We start from the raw sequence: 19,325 nt of genomic DNA on the forward strand, positions 1-19,325 counted from the left end.
AATTCACAGTTCATGATCCAGCTCGGAGCCGGCAGGATGGGGATGGGGATGGACACAGGCACGGCCCGCGGCCAGTGCACTGTGCTGTTGTTATGGGCAGGACCCGACTGGCACAGCATCTTTTATGAAAAATCCTTTCCTTAGGGTTCTTCCTCCTGAGAAGCTGAGAGGCCTCAGGAACAAAATGTAAACAATGGTTATCTGCTGCTGTGGAATGCAACAGGTGCATCTGGGATTGGTCTCATGTGGGTGTTTCTAATTAATGGCCAATCACAGTCAGCTGGCCCGGGCTCTCTGTCCGAGACAGAGCCTTTGTTATCATTCCATTCCTATTCTATTCTTAGCCAGCCTTCTGATGAAATCCTCCCTTCTATTCTTTTAGTAGAATTTTAATAAAATCTGTATCATAAAATAATGAATCGGGCTTCTGAAACATGGAGTCAGGTCCTCGTCTCTTCCCTCATCCTCGGACCCCTGTGAACACGGTCACACCTGACCCTCCCTGCGTGTGCAATGGCCTGGGTGACACGGAGAGGGGGAAATGCCCTGGGATGCTTCCTCATGCTGGTGCAGGGATCCTGCTGATGGACCCCGGTGCAGGGATTCTGCTGATAGACCCTGGAGCAGGAATTCTGCTCAGCCAGTTTTGGGATGCTCCACCAAAAAAGCCTTCCCAGGGGCGGATTTTTGTCCCGGCTGTTCCAATGGCCATGACAGAGCTCTGGGGATGCGGGCAGCGCTGCCAGATTCCCGTGGGAGCAGCCGGATCTGATTCTGCTGCGGGGAAAAAGCCCGAGAGAGAGAGGAGAGAGAGCGGCCAGGGGTCTGCTCGCGAAGGGAAGGGAAGGGAAGGGAAGGGAAGGGAAGGGAAGGGAAGGGAAGGGAAGGGAAGGGGGACTAGAGAAAGAGAAATGAAAGAAAGAGAAATGAAAGAAAGAGAAAGAGAGAGAAAAGAAAAGAAAAGAAAAGAAAAGAAAAGAAAAGAAAAGAAAAGAAAAGAAAAGAAAAGAAAAGAAAAGAAAAGAAAAGAAAAGAAAAGAGAGAAAAAAAGGGGGGGGAAAAAAAAAAAGAAAAAAAAATAAAGACGACGGGCGAAGGCGCAGCTCCGCAGCCGCTCCCGCGCTTCGCTCCCACCGCTCCCGCTGTCGCTCCCGGTGCCGGAAGCGCTGGCGGGGCCCGCCCGTCGGGGCGGCCCTCGGGCCCGGCAAGGGGAGGGCCGCTGAGGGGCGGCGGGCCCGGCAAGGGGCGGAGGAGGGCCCGGGAGAGGCGGAGGGCCGGGCAGGGGCGGAGGGCCGCTGAGAGGCGGTGGGCTCGGTGAGGGGAGGGCCGCTGAGGGGCGGAGGGCCGCTGAGGGGCGGCGGCGGGCCCGGCAGGTGCCGCGGAGGATGGCGGCGGGGGACCCGGAGCAGGCGCGGTACTGCGGGCGGCTCTCGTACCTGTGCCTCAAGCTGAGCCTCATCACCTACTCCACCACCTTCTGGGTGAGCAGGGGCCGCTCCGGCAGTGCGGGGGCGTTCCGCGGCTGTCACACCGGGAGTGCCACACCACGGCCGTGACACCCTGCCGAGGGACGGACAGACTGGTTCTGGCGGGTGGCTTGGGAGTTTGGCAGGTGGAGACGGTTCGGGAGCGCAGGGAACGCGGCTCTGCCTGCGGGGCGGGTGGGCAATGGAGCCTTTGCCCGCACGGAGCCTTTGCCCACACGGAGCCTTTGCCCACAGCGTCTCTCCCCGCTGTGTGGGGATGTCCTGAGCTCGGCAGGGTGAGGCTGCCAGGCTGGACAGGCACAGGTGGGTGGCACCTGCTGTCCTCATCCAGGTGAAGCCAGAGAGTCCCAGGTGGTGGGACCAGGCTGTGGGCACCGAGTTCTGAGGTGTGGTAAATCCACAGCAGGCACCCCCCGGGCTGGAGGAGCCCTTGGGGCCCTTTGCAAGTGGGTCGGTCTTTCTCTCTCTTCCTTCCTTCCTTTCTTCTTTTTCTCTCTTTCTTTTCTCTCTTTTTCCTTCTTCCCTTCCCTTCCCTCCCTCCCTCTTTTCTCTTTTTCTCTCTCTCTTCCTCTTTCTTTGATTTTTACAGGTGCTTTTTTCAGGCTCTGGGATACTGGAACATGCTGGCTCCAGGTGGTGCTGGTGTCAGAGGTGCTCAGGCAGGGGTTTTTCTATCTGGCTTTTTCACTTGAAGCGCTGCTCGAGTTCTAGTTTGGCTGGTCTGGTTTTGTCTGACATGGTGTTTACCAGCTGGGAGCATGAGGATTTTTTTTTTTTTTTTTTTGCTTTGCTGCGTGGGAGAAGAGGCTTAGATCCACCAGGTTTGATAGAGAGTGTCAGATTCACCCTGGGATTTAATGAACAAAGACTGAAATGCAAAGAGTTCGGGTGCAATTCAGGCGGTTTGGGATCTCGGATATCTTTTGTCTGTCTTAGCAGACAAACCAACCCTTGGGTTCAGACTCCTGATGCTCCCTGTGTTCCTCCACAGCTATTCTGCCGTTGTGGGTTTCGGGAAAAGGGAAATTCAAATATATTTATTTAATTCTGTGTTATTTTCCAGGCCCTTTTTTGCAGCATGTCCCTCGCAGAGGTCCGTGCTCGTTGTCTGCCCTGCGTTTTCAGTCGGCAGCAGGGCCCTGGCTGGTGGGATGTAAACATTCCTCCGGGGGCACAGAAAGGGCCCTTCTGAATCCATCCCCGGAGCACAAAGCCCCTTTCAGGCAGCCCGAGGGTTTTATTTACTCTTTGTAGTCGCTGGCTCTGGGTTCTCAATGCTCTGCCCTGGTTTATAAACCAGAGCTTCCATTTGTTGGCCGGGGGTGATGGTTTGCCCTGGCAGGGGGGAGGATGGGGGCTGGCAGGGGGAGAAGGAGGGATGGGGAAGCACAGGGGGGGTGTTTTGGGGTGGCTGGTGGTGGGCAGTGTCCTGCTGGTGCTGGGCATCGTCCTGCTGGTGCCGTGTGAGGCGTGTGGGCATTTCCTTTTGTGGCGGCTCAGCCAAGCAGATCTCATCAGCTGGAAATGTCACTTCTCTTCTCAGCGCTGCTGACTCTGTTGGTTTGGGTTTGGGTTTTTGATCAGTGTGAATGGAAGTAAAGCTGTGGGAGCGTTGGTTTTCTTGAGCGTTGGGTGGTTTGTGGCGTTGTGCTGCTGTTTGGGGTTTGACCCGCTGGATGCCGAGTTCATTCGGTTCCCTCCCTGCTGCTGCAGTTCCTCTGGTACCTCACGGGTGATGAAGTGCCAGATCTGAGTCCCCAGGATGGCTTTAAACCCCCAGGAATGAAACACCAGCCTTATCCAAAGCAGAAAGGAAATTAAAGCATTGCTGGGATTGCCGGGGGGGATGTTTGCTACAGCCCTTGTGGTTTCCCCTGTCACCCTGGGCTTTTTAAAAACTGCTGTCACTGTAACTCTTCCAGACACCTCTGGAGAAGGTGAATGGGGCTGTTGTGTAATTTGGGGTGAATGGGGTTGTAGTGTAATTTGGGGTGAATGGGGCTGTCATGTAAACTGGGGTGAATGGGGCTGTCGTGTAATTTGGGGTGAATGGGGCTGCCATGTAAGTTTCTTGCCCAGCTGAAACAAAATCCAGCGTTTTAAACAGAACCCAAGCTTTATTTAAGAGGAAGAACTGCAAACACAGGGTTAAAGCTTCTGCTAATAAATGAATTCTTCTCCTTTCTCTTGGGAAAGCAGCTCCTGTGTGTGCAGAAGCCCCAGAGAGAAATCCCCTGGTGTTTGCTGGAGGATGCTCACTCGGTGTGAGTCAGGGCAGTCGGTGTTTCCTGAGCTCACAGCTGGAATTGCCAGGCTGGAGCTGCTGTGAGGGATGCAGGATTTTGTAAACAGCCCCTGGTTCCTGAGGGAAATGTTGTGTCCCCAGCCCAGGCACAGGATGGGATGGATTTGCTGGGTTTGCACAGCTCCTTGCCGCCAAGGTTGAAAAGGTTGAAAATAATTTTATTAAATACCTAAGAAAATAGAAGATAATGAAAGCATAAATCTTGGAGGGTGTGGGAGCACAGATGGAAGTGAAAATGGATGAGGATATGTCTATATAAAGATGCTCTATGTATTTATGTATCTTAAGTTCTTAAAGTAGGAAGTATCTTGTATTTTACTCCCAGGGACCTTTTAGTCGAAATCCCCCTGAAATTTAATGCTTTGATGAGAAAACTGTGGTTAAGAAAAAGACGTTTCAGTACAAAGTTCTGGTCTTGAAACAACACTTTTCTGAAATTCTGATAATCCCCATCAAGCTTTAATACCTGTGGTTTCCATCCAGTGTTTATTTTTTTTTTACTTTTTAAACAAGGACTCTACCAGGCAAGAGTTATTGCTGGTAATGGCACTTCAGTGTTTGCAGGAGAATCTGGTTTTGGGGTTGCTCTCAATTTGCTCAAATTTTGAGTTGCTTTTTAAATAGCTTCAGTATATTTCTTTTTTATTGGTGAACCCTTCTGAGAATTTTCTCTCTTTCAATGACAAACTGGGGGCATTCCCTGCATGTTGTCCTTTGGTGTCATTATTCATTTCCATAGAAAATCAGGAACTTCCAGTAAGTTTCTATTTATTTTAAGCTATCCCATAATTAAAAAAAGTATTTCAGCTGTTTGGCTCACGAGCTGGTAACTCACACTGTGAGTCCCTCTGGCCCTTTGTGTGGGATGTACTGTGTCACATCCAAAATGAAGAAGTGAAATTAAAAATTCGGAGGTGTAATTAAGAAGCCTTGTTGTGCAGAGAGCAGACTCGTGTTTCCTGTGGCAATGTCAGGTCAGGAAAGAGGAGTGTTGTTTATCACATAGCCACAATGATTGATTTGTGTCTGGTCCCTTCCCTGATGATGTGTCTGGCTGCTGGAGCCGGCAGCGAAGTTTTTCCACTGCAATTTTTGTAATTAGCTATTGTGGGCTATTTTTAATTTTAATAAATTCAGCATAATTCAAAGTGATTTGCACCACGCTGCAGTTTTAATACCAAATGATTTAGACTTAACTAATTATTTTGACTGAAATATCTTTACCTTGTTAAATGAAATATGTCCCTTCCTATTACTAAATGTTTTAGACTTATCTGATTATTTTGATTGAAATGTCTTTACCTTGTTAAATGAAATTTGTCCCTTCCTATTTCACTTGTCAGCTTTATCAGGTAATTGCTCAAGGAAGTGATATAATTTCAAACTTGGAACTTGGCTGTTTGTTTTTCTTTTTTTTTTTTTTTTTTTTAAATCTGGTGCCTTTCTCCGGCTAGGTAATATCTGACTGTATTTACTGAGCCCAAATACAGCAGGAGTTAATATGAAGGGACAGACAGGCTGTTTGCAGACCAGCCTGGAAACTGGTTCTGTTAGAAGCACATAAATATTTCTGTATATTTATACACACAGAGAGAAGGACAGACAAACACAGAAAGGAGAGTCATTAATGCCATGGCAGTTGCTCATATATGTAATATACGTGATCTCAGATGGGTAATAAATTACATTTCAGCCACTGATGTATATTTTGATTAGTTTAACTACCAGAATGTTAAAACATGATGAAATATATTTTTGAAGTGAACAACTTTCATTTTTTTTTCCAACTCAGCTCTTTTTCTTCTTTAGTCTTTGAGAGTTTTTAATTTTTTTTTTTTAATCCAAACTTCTGCTTTGGGTTTCATTGTTTATAATGAATCCTGAAGTGAGCAGTGGCAGGTTCCTGTGTACTCACAGCCTGTCATCTCTGTGTTTACTGGCGGAAAAAACAACATGTTATTGATGTTAAACAATCTGTTTCTCTTCCAGGTGATCGGAGCCCTCGTCCTCGCCGTTGGGATTTATGCAGAAATTGAAAGACAGAAGTACAAAACTCTAGAAAGTGCCTTTCTAGCCCCAGCAATTATTTTAATACTTCTGGGCATTGTAATGTTCCTGGTGTCCTTTGTGGGTGTACTGGCTTCCCTGAGAGACAATTTATGCCTCCTGCAAGCAGTAAGTGTTGGAATTTTTATTCCTAGTTTCTGAGGCTCGTTGCTTTTGCTTTCCACTGTCCTCTGAATTCACACCCAGAATTATGCCTGCACTGAAAAATATTTTAATGAGGTTTCTTTTTTAAAAGTTTTAATTGAATCTCAGTTCAGGTGTTATGGAAAACGAGCAGGAATGTGAGATATTATCAGTCACTTGTGCAAACTCAGCTGCTGACGTGCCTGTTGATGCTGGGTGTCAGGAAGCAGCTCAGGGGAAAAGTCCTGGCTCAGTGGCCAGAGTCTGTCTGCCCTCCCTGGGCAGTGCAGTGCAGAGGGGAGATGCAGAAATGTGTGTTCAGAGTGAGACCTGCAGCTTTCAGAGGGTGAAATGAAAGGGACAGGGTTTTTCTCCCCAGTGCCTCTGGAAAGGTGGATTTTAGGGAAATTCCTGTGGTTGCAGACAGAAGCTGCACATGTGACTAATTAAAATGAAGGTGTGCAAACTTCATTTCCACCTGCACAGAGTCACACAGGGTTTGGGCTGAAGGAACCTTTTAAAGGCCACCTGGTCTGAGCCCCTTGCAGTGAGCAGGGTCACCTTCCACCAGACCAGGCTGCTCAAAACCTGACCCAGCCTGGCCTTGTCACATCAGTAACAAAATGCTAAATTCCTGGTTTGTTTTGGAGGGCAAGGCCAGAAATAACCATGGATTTTGAAGTTATACTGGAATTTTACTGAGAGCCCCTCCTCAGGCTTCTTCCCCACTGAGCATGGTGGTGTGTTGGATGCCAGGAACATTTTCTGTTCCCATCCTGGAGGCAAACCCAGCTGGGCACTGAACAAAGCAGTCCCTGATGCCAGCTTCCCAGGCAGATTCCAGATTTAGCAGGAGAAAAGACACCTGTCTGGTGAATTCCTGACCCTGAGCACACAGGAGCTAAAGCAGCTTTCAGGGGAGAGCACGAGGGATTATTTTCAGACAAGGGATCTGGAAAATTCGCTCCTGATGAAGCTCATTGTTACACAGCAGACCTAAATTCACCCAACACCTGTCTTTTATGCCTGAAGGGTTGGAAAAACATTTCAAATACTGGCATGCAGCAGCTCTCTCACAGTGCAATGCGTTTTTTTAAATATTTTTCACATTTTGCACGTGCTTTGATGGGCAGTCATGGATGCACACGTGGTTGTGTGTGAGTGCACTTGTGTGCACGTGCACATACACAGGCAAATAAATGTGGGAAGCAACACATTAAAAGCTACTAAGCCTGGAATTTTGCTTTGATTTAGCACTGGCAGTGTAGAAGAAGGTGGTTTGGATTATCTTAAGGTGTGCCGCTGCTTTATCCACTAATTGAAAGCTAACAGGTGAGTACTGGTTTTGTAGGAAGCATAAAAACATGAAGTGTGGTTTGTTTTCAGCAGCCCATCAATGTGCTTCTCTGGGATGCTGGTGTGGAAAGGAATATCTTGGCAGGATAATTTCATCTAATGGTTTTGAGTCAGTTCAGAGCAGAAAAATATTGTGCTTGCCAATTGGGCAAAACCCAGAATAATTTAAGTGAGGAAAAAAGGCTTTCTCCTGACATTGACAGTTTCATAAGAACAAACCTATAATTTTATATTTTCCTTTCAAATGCCATGCTGAAAGCCAAGTCTATTGGCAATAGAATGCTAGACTCGAAGGAACTAATTGCAAGAGTAATTGGAGTTCTGGCTAATGACTCACTTGCACTTGTTTTCCTGCAGTTCATGTACATCCTTGGAATCTGCCTGCTGATCGAGCTGACAGGTGGAGTGGTGGCCCTGATCTTCAGGAACCAGGTGAGCTGCTTGCTTCAGGTGCTGGCAGGATTGAGCTCTGCTAAACAACAGCTGCTGGCTTGGCTTGGAAAAACAGGTGCCTGCTAAGGAAGGCAGGAGCCTCCCCTGAACTGGAGAATGTAAACCCTCCCTTCCTCAGAATTGTTATAAATTTTAAATTAAGGGGCTCTCAGGCAAAAATATGGGAGCAATAATAACAGTTCTTTAATAGGGAAGAAAATAAAAGGATAAAATAAACAATGCAGTACAGTAGAACAACACTGCCAGAGTCAGAACCCAATCTGACACCCTGTGGGTCAGGGTGTTGGTGGCAGTCCCATTGGAAATGTGGCTCAGCCCTCCTGCAGTGTCAGGGGTGGTTCTGTTGGAGCAGGGATCCTGTAGAGAAGGATGTATTCTTCCTCTGAAGATCCAGGGGAAGGAGAGGCAGCTGCTGTTCCTCTGGGGAATCCCATGGAGAAAGCTGTGCTGGTGTTCCAGAATCTCCAGATTATATCTGGGTAGCAATGCTTGGCTGCTCCCCCTGGATTATATCTGGGTAGCAATGCTTGGCTCCTCCCCCTGGATTATATCTGGGTAGCAATGCTTGGCTCCTCCCTCTGGATTATATCTGGGTAGCAATGCTTGGCTCCTCCCCCTGGATTATATCTGGGCAGCAATGCTTGGCTCCTCCCTCTGGATTATATCTGGGTAGCAATGCTTGGCTGCTCCCCCTGGATTATATCTGGGTAGCAATGCTTGGCTCCTCCCTCTGGATTGTATCTGGGTAGCAATGCTTGGCTCCTCCCTCTGGATTATATCTGGGTAGCAATGCTTGGCTCCTCCCCCTGGATTATATCTGGGTAGCAATGCTTGGCTCCTCCCTCTGGATTATATCTGGGTAACAATGCTTGGCTCCTCCCCCTGGATTATATCTGGGTAGCAATGCTTGGCTCCTCCCCCTGGGCAGAGCATCTCCCAATGGGATGTTATAGTTCTTATCAGCCATGCAGTGACATTCAATGGCCTCTTATCAGCAGGTGTTCCCCTCCCAGGGAGGAGTGGTTGTGGAAGAGATAAGGAAATGCTTTTCAGGGCTCAGCCATGGGGTTTGTCACCGTTCTGGAGAGGAATTCCAGGTTAAGGAGCTTGGAGGAAATCTGGTGGCTACAAATGTGCAATACAGGCAGGATGAGTTTCCAGCTCTTGGTGGAGGACAAAATGCCTTCTTCTGTTTGGCCATCTGGGTCTGGCTGCTGATTTGGGACGTTTCCAGATGGATTTGGAGGCTGTTGTTTTTTAATGGCCCAAATGTTTTGCCTCAGTGAAAGGACAGCCCTTCCCTGCCCACATCCATAAGAAACATAACAAATTTATACAGGAGACTCCATTATTGACAAGCATGCTGTAGCTGTTTTCAACCCTTGATTTTTCTGCACAGAAAGCAGCAGACTATTCTGTTAGAAATGCTTTAAAACATAAATGTTTTCACTATGGCAAATACTAGATGCCTTTGCTTTCATTTATAGCAGGACAGCTACACTTAGGGACAGCTTTCTTCCCTTGTTTTTCAGGGTTAGTGGAGAAGTTTGGGTCAGTATGGGGGGAACAAGAAAGTATTTATGGAAGCTTACTGTGGTAGCCTCTATGTATGTCCTATTTGTTTTGCATGTCATGTGCATTTTCCCCATTTCTTTCTCTACTTCCTTTTCAAATCTGTAGAGTCTAAATGAAGTTTTTTACCAGCTAGGAGGGTCCTGTATTATTTCTCATCACTGATGTGATGATCCTTTTTGTCCTGGTTACTTTGTGGGTGTTGCAGTTTGTAATACTGAGCAGATGAGTGGGTGTATTTCAGGTTTTCTGAGCTGCAAGGCTTTAACTTTGTCATTTCAGCAGCTGGATTGAAAGGAGAGTTGTTACATTCTGGTAGTGGTTGGTCCCTGGTTTTGCTGTGCTGAGATTGTGCTGGATCTTAAAAACTAAATATCCTTTTTATTTTCTCTCATCTTCTGAGCTTTAAAAACACTTTGTTGATTTAACTTTAGTATGCCATGCTGAGGAGACACCATTTTACATCTGCTGCCGCCTCACTGCCGTATTTCTCAAAACAACCACTGTAAAACATAAAACACACCTTTTTTTCCACTCCATCTGGAGCAAAGCTCTCTATCTGGCAATTATGGACTCTTTGGAAAATCAAATTAATGGAAAATTCACTGAAAATAAAATTCCTGGAAGGTGGTGACATTGGTTACACTTGTCACTTTAAGCTGCTCTTCTAACTCTGTTCCAGCCCATGTGCCCATTGTGCAACCCATGGATCTTGTTTTTCCTTTTGCTTTCTAGACAATCAAATTTTTGAATGATAACATTAGAAGAGGAATTGAGAATTACTATGATGACTTAGACTTCAAGAACATCATGGATTCTGTTCAAAAGCAGGTTTGTTGTTTTGTTTTTTACCCCTTGGACTAACTGAGCTTTGAGTTTTTCCAGTGGCGTGCCAACCAGGTTATTACTGATGAGGGGGATGAGATTTTGTCTGTCATCTCTGATGGTGTTGCTGCTGAGGTCTGGGCTCATGCAGCATTCCAGCTGGATTTAAAACCGTTTAAATGGTTTCAAAACTTAAAACATCACTGCAAAAAGAGAGGCCCAAAATGCAGCTTTTTTTTTTTTTTTGCCTTGGCAGGTGCAATTCTAATGCTCAGGGTCAGATCCTACAAACCTGTGGGTTTATAGAGGCCCCACAGCTGGATTGAGACAAATTCAGGCTAAATTCCAGCCATGCCTGGCACTCAGTGCTTCTGCTGGCTGGTGCAGGAGGTTGAGAAGCATCTTGGTGGCAGGAGGCACTGGAAAAAGAGAAATAAAGAGAAATGAGGTGGCATTTAGGCTGCCACAGTTGTGTGGCTTCTGGAGGGCATGCACAGAGCTGTGGGAGACACCACTGGAAGAGCATTTACCTGTCATTAAAATCCAGAAACTGTGCTGAGCCCAGCTGGGCATTACTTAATGGCACGTGGCGTTGACTCACAGCCTTTTTTAATGTTATTTTTTAATAAGGCTGATCTGTTGAAATGTTTATTGGGTTATTGAGGAGCTCTGCCATGCAGCTCAGAGGCTGCAGAAGAAGCAACAAGTGTTCAGCAAGGTGATGTCAGGGCCCATGTGAGATGTCTGTGACCATGCCAAGTAATGGTAATTTAAAAAATTGACTTAGGAAGTGCTCCACATGTTCTAGGACATCGTTATGGAGATGGCAGCCTGCTTTGGAAAACAAAGTTAGCATGGAAAGTCTGTCAGAAGCAGAGCATCCTGAGGAAATTTTGTCATTAGGCTTCATCATGCTTTAAATTTTCCATGCACTGCCCAAAATGATGGCTGTGTTCATGTTAGTGATTAAATGAGCTCCTCCTTTCCCCTTGGTTTAAATTATAAAGGGAATATTTATATTAAGTCAGTGTAAACTTAGAGTACTTGTTTGCCAGCTTTCAGTTCTTCTAAATTACACCCACAACGTTTTGGTGAGATGAATTTATGCCTTGGAGCAATGTTTTTGTCTGTTAGATCCAGTTGGAAATGTGGTTGGAACCCTTAAAACAACTGCAGAGGTAGATTGCAGGTCAATGTAAAAGCACTGCTGAATGATGGCCAGAGCTGGAAATAGAATTTTTTGCAAGCTCAGGGATTTTAAAATTGTTTTATTCTCACTTTGTTTTCAAAGAGTTTAAGGTAGAAATTTTGTTTTCCTTTTCCTTTTGGAATCGTAGAACCGATATGGTTGGAGAAGACCTTAAAGATCATTGAGTTTTGTGTCTTTTTTAAATTTTATTTTTGTTTTTCTCTCCAGTTCAAGTGCTGTGGTGGGGAGGATTACAGAGATTGGTCCCAGAACGTGTACCACAACTGCGAGGCTCCAGGACCACTGGCTTGTGGGGTGCCCTACACTTGCTGCATCAGGAACAAGGTGAGTCCTGGCACTTTGTTCACCCAAAAAGGAGCTGATTTCAGGAAACCTGGGGCAAGAAGTGAAGGAAAATGGGTCCTTTCCTCCCCTGATGGATCTGTGGGGCTTGGCAGCTTGAAAGGGAGGAAATAATGGATTAGATGTGGTGGCTGTGGTCCATTTCAGTGAGCCACCTCCCAGAGGATCCCAACAGGGATGTTGGGAGCTCCACTAATCTCGTGGCTCACCTGAACCAGAGCTGTTTAAAATTCACTTTTGTTGGTGTTTTCCCCAGGGTTTGCTGCTCCAGCTTTGCCAGGCAGCCTGGGCCCTGGTGGCTTCCATGGCTGGGGGGTCAGAGTGGATCAAAAACCATTCAGAATGACCTTGTCATCTCCAGAATAACCCAAAAATGTGACCTCAGGGTGAGGGCATGCTTGTGGGCACAGTTTTGTCCCAGCCTATCCTTGAAAACCTCCTGCCTGTAAAACCCTGGAGGGACTGCAGTCTGCACCTAACTGGTGCTGGCAGCACCAGGAGCAGGGGTTGGTTTTCGTGCAAATGTGTTTTAATTGATTCTGTAATTCACTGTTCTTCTTCTGAGGGATGCATGTAATGCTGAATTTGATAAAGAACAATTCCTCAACTACCCAGTACAGGCAGCCCCTGCCTCTCTGGGGTTTGGTCTCCAGTCTGATCATGAGATAAAGAGATTTGGTGTGTGTAAGAGCAGAGTTTGTGATGGATATTCTGCTGCTGCCTCATTTGGGCTGCCCTTTCAACCTCTGCCTTGAGCATGGCTGTTTAATTTAAAAAAAGGGAAAAAGAGATGCAGTGGTTGTGTCAGTAATCCTGCTGGGTGTTGCTGAGAAATGTCTGTCACGGGAAGGTGTTTATTGTGTGTGCACACTCATTTTTGGTGTGTGGGAATGGGTCTGTTTAAATCTGTGATGAGCTTTGATTTAGTTTCATAAACCAAACCTGAACACCATGCTTTGAGTCTGAGCTGCTTTAGAATAAGAACCTGCAGCTGGATGGAGCAGAACAACTCAGGATTTTTCCTTCAGGAAAAGGGAAAGCACTGAAATTAAAACTTCTCCAGGGAAAAACAGGGAGTATATTCACTGCCAGCTGGGGCAGGGAGGATTAGCTGCGTGCATCCCACGAGGTGTGAAGCTCAGGGAAGTTGAAGGAAGGCAGGAGAAGCCCCGGGTGGAAGTGTGGTCCCTGCATGGTGAGGGCTGGTGGCCCTGAGCAGGAGATGCTGGTGCTGAGCCCTGTGTGGAGCCAGCGCCAGGGCTGTGCATGGCTGCCCCAGGAAAAAACAACCAGAACGTGCATCAGTCTTGCTGTGTTTGACAAATCCTTCCAAACACAGGCTGGTTTCTGTCCTGGGAAGCTGCAGATATGGTTTGTGATTACTCATGGGCTTTGTAGTCATGGAAAACTCCAGCTCATGTGGGTGCCTGGGTGCTGATCCTCTGTGAAAGCCTCCTGCTAACAGCAGCCAGTGCTGGGCTCTAAAGGAGCTATCTTCATGCCAAATTGTTTATTAAACACTTACACTAGTGGAGCAGATAGAAATTACTCCCAAATGCTTACAATCCTCTGCTTCCAATGCACTTATCTCCCCGTGTGCATTTGCTTATGCCACGACATCCTGGACGATTTTCGTTTTCATGATTTCCAGGTTGGCTTTTCCAGGCTTTCAAGGTAGAGCCTTGGAAACCACAGAAGGCATTACATGGCTGCAGAAAATGTGTTAGTAGTCTGTGGTGAATGCCAGCACTCAGTCTCATTTTAACTCATTTTAAACATACGAGTTTTATATTCATGTATATAATGGTATTGTATGGATATTGTAATGAATTTAGCGTTGTAAACAGCACTCATAGTATTGGAAGTTATTTGGAACTGAAAATATTTCTGAGCTTAAATTTGTCATCAATTTGGCACGAAGGCTGTGTTAACCCCTGATTTTAGTAATAAGGTGTGTTAAGTTCTGGAGGCTCTAAAAGGAAATCCAGCTGTTCATTCTGTGGGAGCAGCTGTGTCACACAGCTCTGTCACAGCCTGGTTTGGATGCTGGTGCCACCCTGCTTTTGTTGGATGGCAATGGCTCAAATTGTCAGTGACACGCTGACAATACTCATTGCTCTAAAATCCTGTGGAGCTCTGACTAAATCTGACTGTTGGGCTGGGAAATAACCCTGTCATTGCTTTTCTGTGAGCTGGGTGAACACAGGGTAAAAATAATATTTCTGTGATTTTAGTTTCCTGCTGCAGTTCATATTTGTTGTTTTCTTTTCAGACAGACATTATCAACACTATGTGTGGATACAAAACCATTGACCAAGAGGTAACGTAGCCAGTGCCCACCCTGGCATGGCAGAGGGTGCTGCTTCTTGTTTTGTCTGTTATAAAAGTGTTTTCTGTGTGCTTTCATCTGCCAGGCAGTTAAATTGGCAATTTAAATGGTTCTTTTTTCATGGAGTAATTTCCACATGTGAGAAAAACCTCATCTTGTTTGATTTTTGTCTCTTCCCTTCTTTTCATTTTCCTTGATTCCTTGTTTGTTGACAACTTCCCCAAGCTAATTGCACAATTAATGCACAAAAAGCTGCTCTCAAAATTTGAAGCAGTGACTTGAGCTGGGGAAAGCTTTTAGTACTTAAAAAACAAAGTTTCTCACTGAGTAAAATCGGCATTGATAAAAGGTGTTTTTAGGTATTTTATACCCCAGGAATGGGTGTTTTATTTTAAGCCTGCGGTGGCACACCTGGAGGAGCATCGGGATTTCCCTGGCTGCCTCCTCCTTCACCCTCCCCTTTGGGAACAGCCCCAGAGGCTCCCGAGGAGGGGCTGCCAGCTCAAGGCAGTAATTGCAGAGTGATTAGCAGGGGAAATCGGTAATTGGATCTGCCCTGAGTTCTGCACTGCTGGGAGGAGGCAGGGCAGGGGCTGCTCTGGAAACCTCCTCTCCCCAGCTCGTTTGAGGCACTTGGAGCACAATGCCAGCCCGGGCTGTTGGTTTTTGGGGTTACTGGTCATCTTTAAATGCAGCTTGTCTTCATTCAGGTTCGTTGATTTGTGGCTTAATCACCTGAACGCTGCAGCCAGGCTCCAACGCGAGCACTCCAGCTTAACCTCACCCCATGCACTGCTCAGGGCCCTCTGCAGCCTCAAGTGCTTTTGTATTATGGGCTGGGGTCAGGGAGCAGCACAGCTTGCAGCACTGAATCCCAAATCCTCTTGTTCCTGTCCTTTTTAGGGTCTTTTTTTGCAAACAATTTATGTTTTTCCACTGATGCGTTTTCAACTTGGGAGCAGAGATGAAAGCTGAAGAGAGACCTCTCTGCTTGCCAAGTGGTCTTAAAGGAGGGTTGGGTGCATTTCTTGTTGAAAAATAGCTGCAACAAGCAGGTTTAAGACAATGAAGTTAATTATTTGGGTGTAGAATGACTTTTAAGAAATTGAGTGATTTGTTGAGGAGTGGAGCAGCTTGACAACAGATGGAAGAGTTACTGATGAGGTTTTGGTTAAACTCGGTGGGTTTAAAGGGGTGGGAGGGCAGACCACATGTGGCTCCCAGAGTTTTGAGGTGCCACAGGTATCTCCCAGCAGTGCAGCTCCTGCTGAGCCCTGCCCCCGGTGTTTTGCAGCGCTTGAGCGTTCAGCACGTCATCCACGTCCGCGGCTGCACCAACGCCGTGCTCATCTGGTTCCTGGACAACTACAGCATCATGGCTGGGGTGCTGCTGGGCATCCTGCTGCCCCAGGTGAGGGGGAGCGTCTGGCTTGTGGGGATGTGGAATCCCGTTTCACCATAAGCATGCTTTTCTTTTTGAATTTAATGTAACTGATAAGCTGGGGTGGCTTTCTGGTCATTTCGTAGCATCACTGTTGGAGGGTTTGGTGAGGTAATTCTCTTTAATGTAACTGATAAGCTGGGGTGGCTTTCTGGCATTTGAATGAAACATCTCATTTGTCAGCATGTGCAATCCCGTTTTACCATATTCATAAATTTATTTTCAAATTTAATGTAGCTGATAAGCTGAGGTGGTATTCTGGCACTTGAACCAAAATCTCTTTTGTCAGAAATCCCATTTTACCATAATCATAAATTTATTTTCAAGTTTAATGTAACTGATAAGCTGAGGAGGCATTCTGGCATTCGGATAATTTGTCAGTATGTGAGATCCCATTTGACCATAATCATAATTTTCTTTTTGAATTTAATGTAACTGATGAGCTGAGATGGCATTCTGGCACTTTAACCAAAATCTCCTTTGTCAGAAATCCCATTTGACCATAATCATAATTTTCTTTTTGAATTTAACTGATAAGCTGGGGTGGCATTCTGGTCATTTAGTAGCTTCACTGTTGGAGAGTTTGGTGAGGCAATTCTCTTTAATGTAACTGATAAGCTGGGGTGGCATTCTGGCATTTGAATCAAATCAAATCAAAATCTCATTTGTCAGTATGTGAAATCCCATTTTACCATAACCATGGTTTTCTTTTTGAATTTAATGTAACTGATAAGCTGAGGTGGCATTCTGGCATTTGAATCAAACATCTCATTTGTCAGTATGTGAAATCCCATTTTACCATAATCATAAATTTATTTTCAAATTCAGTGTAACTGATAAGCTGAGGTGGTATTCTGGCTTTTGAATCGTTTGTCAGTATGTGAGATCCCATTTGACCATAACCATGGTTTTCTTTTTGCATTTAATGTAACTGATGAGCTGGGGTTGCATTCTGGCATTTGAATCAAAAATCTCATTTGTCAGTATGTGAAATCCTGTTCAATTTTGAATTTAATGTAAGTGATAAAAAAAAAATTATACTCAAAAACCTAATAAATCCATAATTAGTTAATTAGTCCATCTTTAAAATACTACAAACAAAGCTACAATTTTAAACAATAATAAAATATTTAAAATCCCTGTCACATAATCCCATTGTTTTGTGGAGCTAAATAAAACTCCACAACTTTGTGAAAGTTGTAAAGCTGGTATGTTTATTACAGCACTGGAGGCACGTGGAGATTCCTCTCCCTAAAAGACATGTGCACCTCTAGGGAATCTGGATTTTTTTAAATCTCTCTCTCAAATCCATATACTGCAGTTTCACAATAGGTTTTTACATATTCATTTTTACAAATTTTGCATGATATTTGCTGCTAATTCTTTTTTTATCAGAAAGAATTCTTAGGTCAGGTTCACCTGTTCTCACAGCAGCCTCTCTGTCTCTCTCTTTATTTTATTTTATCTCTCTGTCTTCCTCTCTTTATTTTTGGGTGAAGTAGTTTTTCTGAGCTTAGGCTTTTTATGAGAACAGGCAGTCAGACTAAACAGCTGTGTTTTCAGACTGTAGACATAACTCAAAGATGTGCATTTCGCTTAAATCAAAATGGATTTCTACTCTGGAAATTTTCTGCTCTCTCTCACCATCATCAACCCAAAAATAATAAAAAGAGCTAACCCTCACAACCTCTAAACACAAATCCTAAAATGCATTACATGAAGATACCTGTATACAAACAATTTCTATATACAACAAACCCAATAAAAAAACATAAAACAAAAAATTTAACCCTTAAAAAAATAACAATAAAAATAAAATAACTTCTTAAATGATGTAAAGACTATAAATCCAAACTTAATACCATGTATGTGGTGGTGTTCACAGGAGTCTCAGGATGAGGGAAGAGATGAGGATCTGACTCCATGGTTCAGAAGGCTGATTTATTATTTTATGATATATATTATATTAAAACTATACTAAAAGAATAGAAGAAAGGATTTCATCAGAAGGCTAGCAAGGAAAGGAATGGAATGATAACAAATTTTGTGACTCTGTGAGTCCGAGCCAGCTGGGCTGTGATTGGCCATTAATTAGAAACAACCACATGAGACCAATCCCAGATGCACCTGTTGCATTCCACAGCAGCAGATAATCACTGTTTTTCTTTTCCTCTGAGGCCTCTCAGCTTCTCAGGAGGAAAAATCCTAAGGAAAGGACTTTCCATAAAACATGTCTGTGACATCTCAACCAAAAAATAATAAAAATCTAACCCTCACAACTCTAAACACAAATCCTAAGAAGTATTACATGAAAATACCTATATACAAATGATCTCTATATACAACAAACCCAATATAAAACCATAACACAAATAATTAAATGCATAGAAAAACAACAATAGCGAAAATTGTCTTCTCAAATGATGTAAAGCTATAAATCCAAAGCTGACACCGTGTGTGATGTGACAATGCCCTTTTTTTTGTTTCCCTGGCAGTTCCTGGGCGTGCTGCTGACGCTGCTGTACGTGACCAGGGTGGAGGACATCATCTCGGAGCACAAGCTGGGCCAGAGCCTCTTTGGGGCTGCTCCTCCTGCCCCCGAGCGGGCCGGGGCTGGCTGCTGCCTGTGCTACCCGGGCTGATGGGCACCAGCTGGGCACGCCAGGGTGCAGGGGACAGCCAGCACACTGAGAGGGGCATCCATTCCTCTGAGTGACTGCTGGGAGCTGACACAGCCGGGGAGCTGGGGAAGAGCCGGGCTTCCATTTGCAGGAGCTCTCTTTGCATCCCTGGATGTCAGGTTTGAGTGTTTGTGCTCGTCCAGCTTTGTTCCTTACTCCTTCCAGAGAGATTTCTTGCTGATCCACACGGGGAAGGTGAAAGCTGTGTTTAATAGTGGGGTTTTATGCTAATCATGATGAATTTACTGACAGTAATGGATGTGACGCTGATCGCTTTCATTGCTCAGTGCCTTGCGAAATGCCAGTGTCAAATCAGTCAGGTAATGCTTGATCTATTTTTTAATGCAGTTTATTACTGTGTGGCTTTTGTACAAACTTACAAGATGTTTGAGTCTTGGACGTACTGTATTTTTCCCCTTTAGTAAATTAACTAGGTGATTTATGACTTTATATTTTTTTGGAGTTCTTGTATGTCGAGATGTTCCTAAGATTTACTGTTGAAATAAAACCAATGAGTCGTTTTTTCTTAAAAAAAAACAAAAACATGTGGATTTTGTTTATAAAATGAAGTCTCTTTGCTGCTTTTTGTTATTGTTTTTGTTTTATTTTATTTTCTTGTCCTGGACATTTTTTTCCCTGCTTTCTTCAAAACCCAGCATTTGCTGCTTAACTCCCTGCCTTCACCAAGAATTTCTGAGCAAACTTCGTGCATTTCCAGGAGCAAAAAAAAGGATTCACCCAGTTCCTGTATGGTTTTTAGGGACAGATCCCAGTGCAGCAGGGGCAGTGCCAGGTCCACAGCACACTCTAGTGGCTGCTACTTACATATTTAATTGCTTCTTTTCACCCAAAATTTCCTGGGCTCTGCCTCGAATCATGCGTTCTGGTAAGTTAAAAAGCAAGGTGTGTTTTAAGGGCGGGTTGGTGTACGAGGAGAGGGAGGAGGAGCAGCTTGGGAGGGTGGGAAAGCTAAAGCTGGAGCTGGTTTGTAGCAGGGACTGGGCTGGGAAGGTGGGAACGACATAGAAGAGAAACTGACGACAAAATTAAGGGGTTTTTATTTTAATGAATTTATTTAATTAATTATTTAAATAATTTATTATTTATCAAAATTAAAAATAATAATAATTGTTA

General features: G+C 44.8%; 1 protein-coding gene across 1 annotated transcript; it reads left to right on the plus strand.

The window, feature by feature from the left end:
- Positions 1-1,359: 1,359 nt before the first annotated feature.
- On the plus strand, positions 1,360-18,777 carry TSPAN15 (tetraspanin 15). Its single transcript, XM_063164227.1, has 8 exons — positions 1,360-1,481; positions 5,782-5,967; positions 7,696-7,770; positions 10,099-10,194; positions 11,606-11,722; positions 14,013-14,060; positions 15,364-15,480; positions 18,006-18,777. Exons 1-8 carry the CDS (start codon positions 1,386-1,388, stop codon positions 18,150-18,152), a joined length of 882 nt encoding a protein of 293 aa, XP_063020297.1. The 5' UTR covers positions 1,360-1,385; the 3' UTR covers positions 18,153-18,777.
- Positions 18,778-19,325: the final 548 nt, after the last annotated feature.

Source organism: Melospiza melodia, chromosome 9, assembly GCF_035770615.1.
Source record: "Melospiza melodia melodia isolate bMelMel2 chromosome 9, bMelMel2.pri, whole genome shotgun sequence".
Classification (NCBI taxonomy): Eukaryota; Metazoa; Chordata; class Aves; order Passeriformes; family Passerellidae; genus Melospiza; species Melospiza melodia.

Coding starts and splice junctions, on each gene's coding strand:
- TSPAN15 (XM_063164227.1), top strand. CDS start 1,386: ATGGCGGCGGGGGACCCGGAGCAGGCGCGGTACTGCGGGCGGCTCTCG. Junction 7,771..10,098: donor CCCTGATCTTCAGGAACCAG/GTGAGCTGCTTG, acceptor TTTGCTTTCTAG/ACAATCAAATTTTTGAATGA. Junction 11,723..14,012: donor CTTGCTGCATCAGGAACAAG/GTGAGTCCTGGC, acceptor TTTTCTTTTCAG/ACAGACATTATCAACACTAT.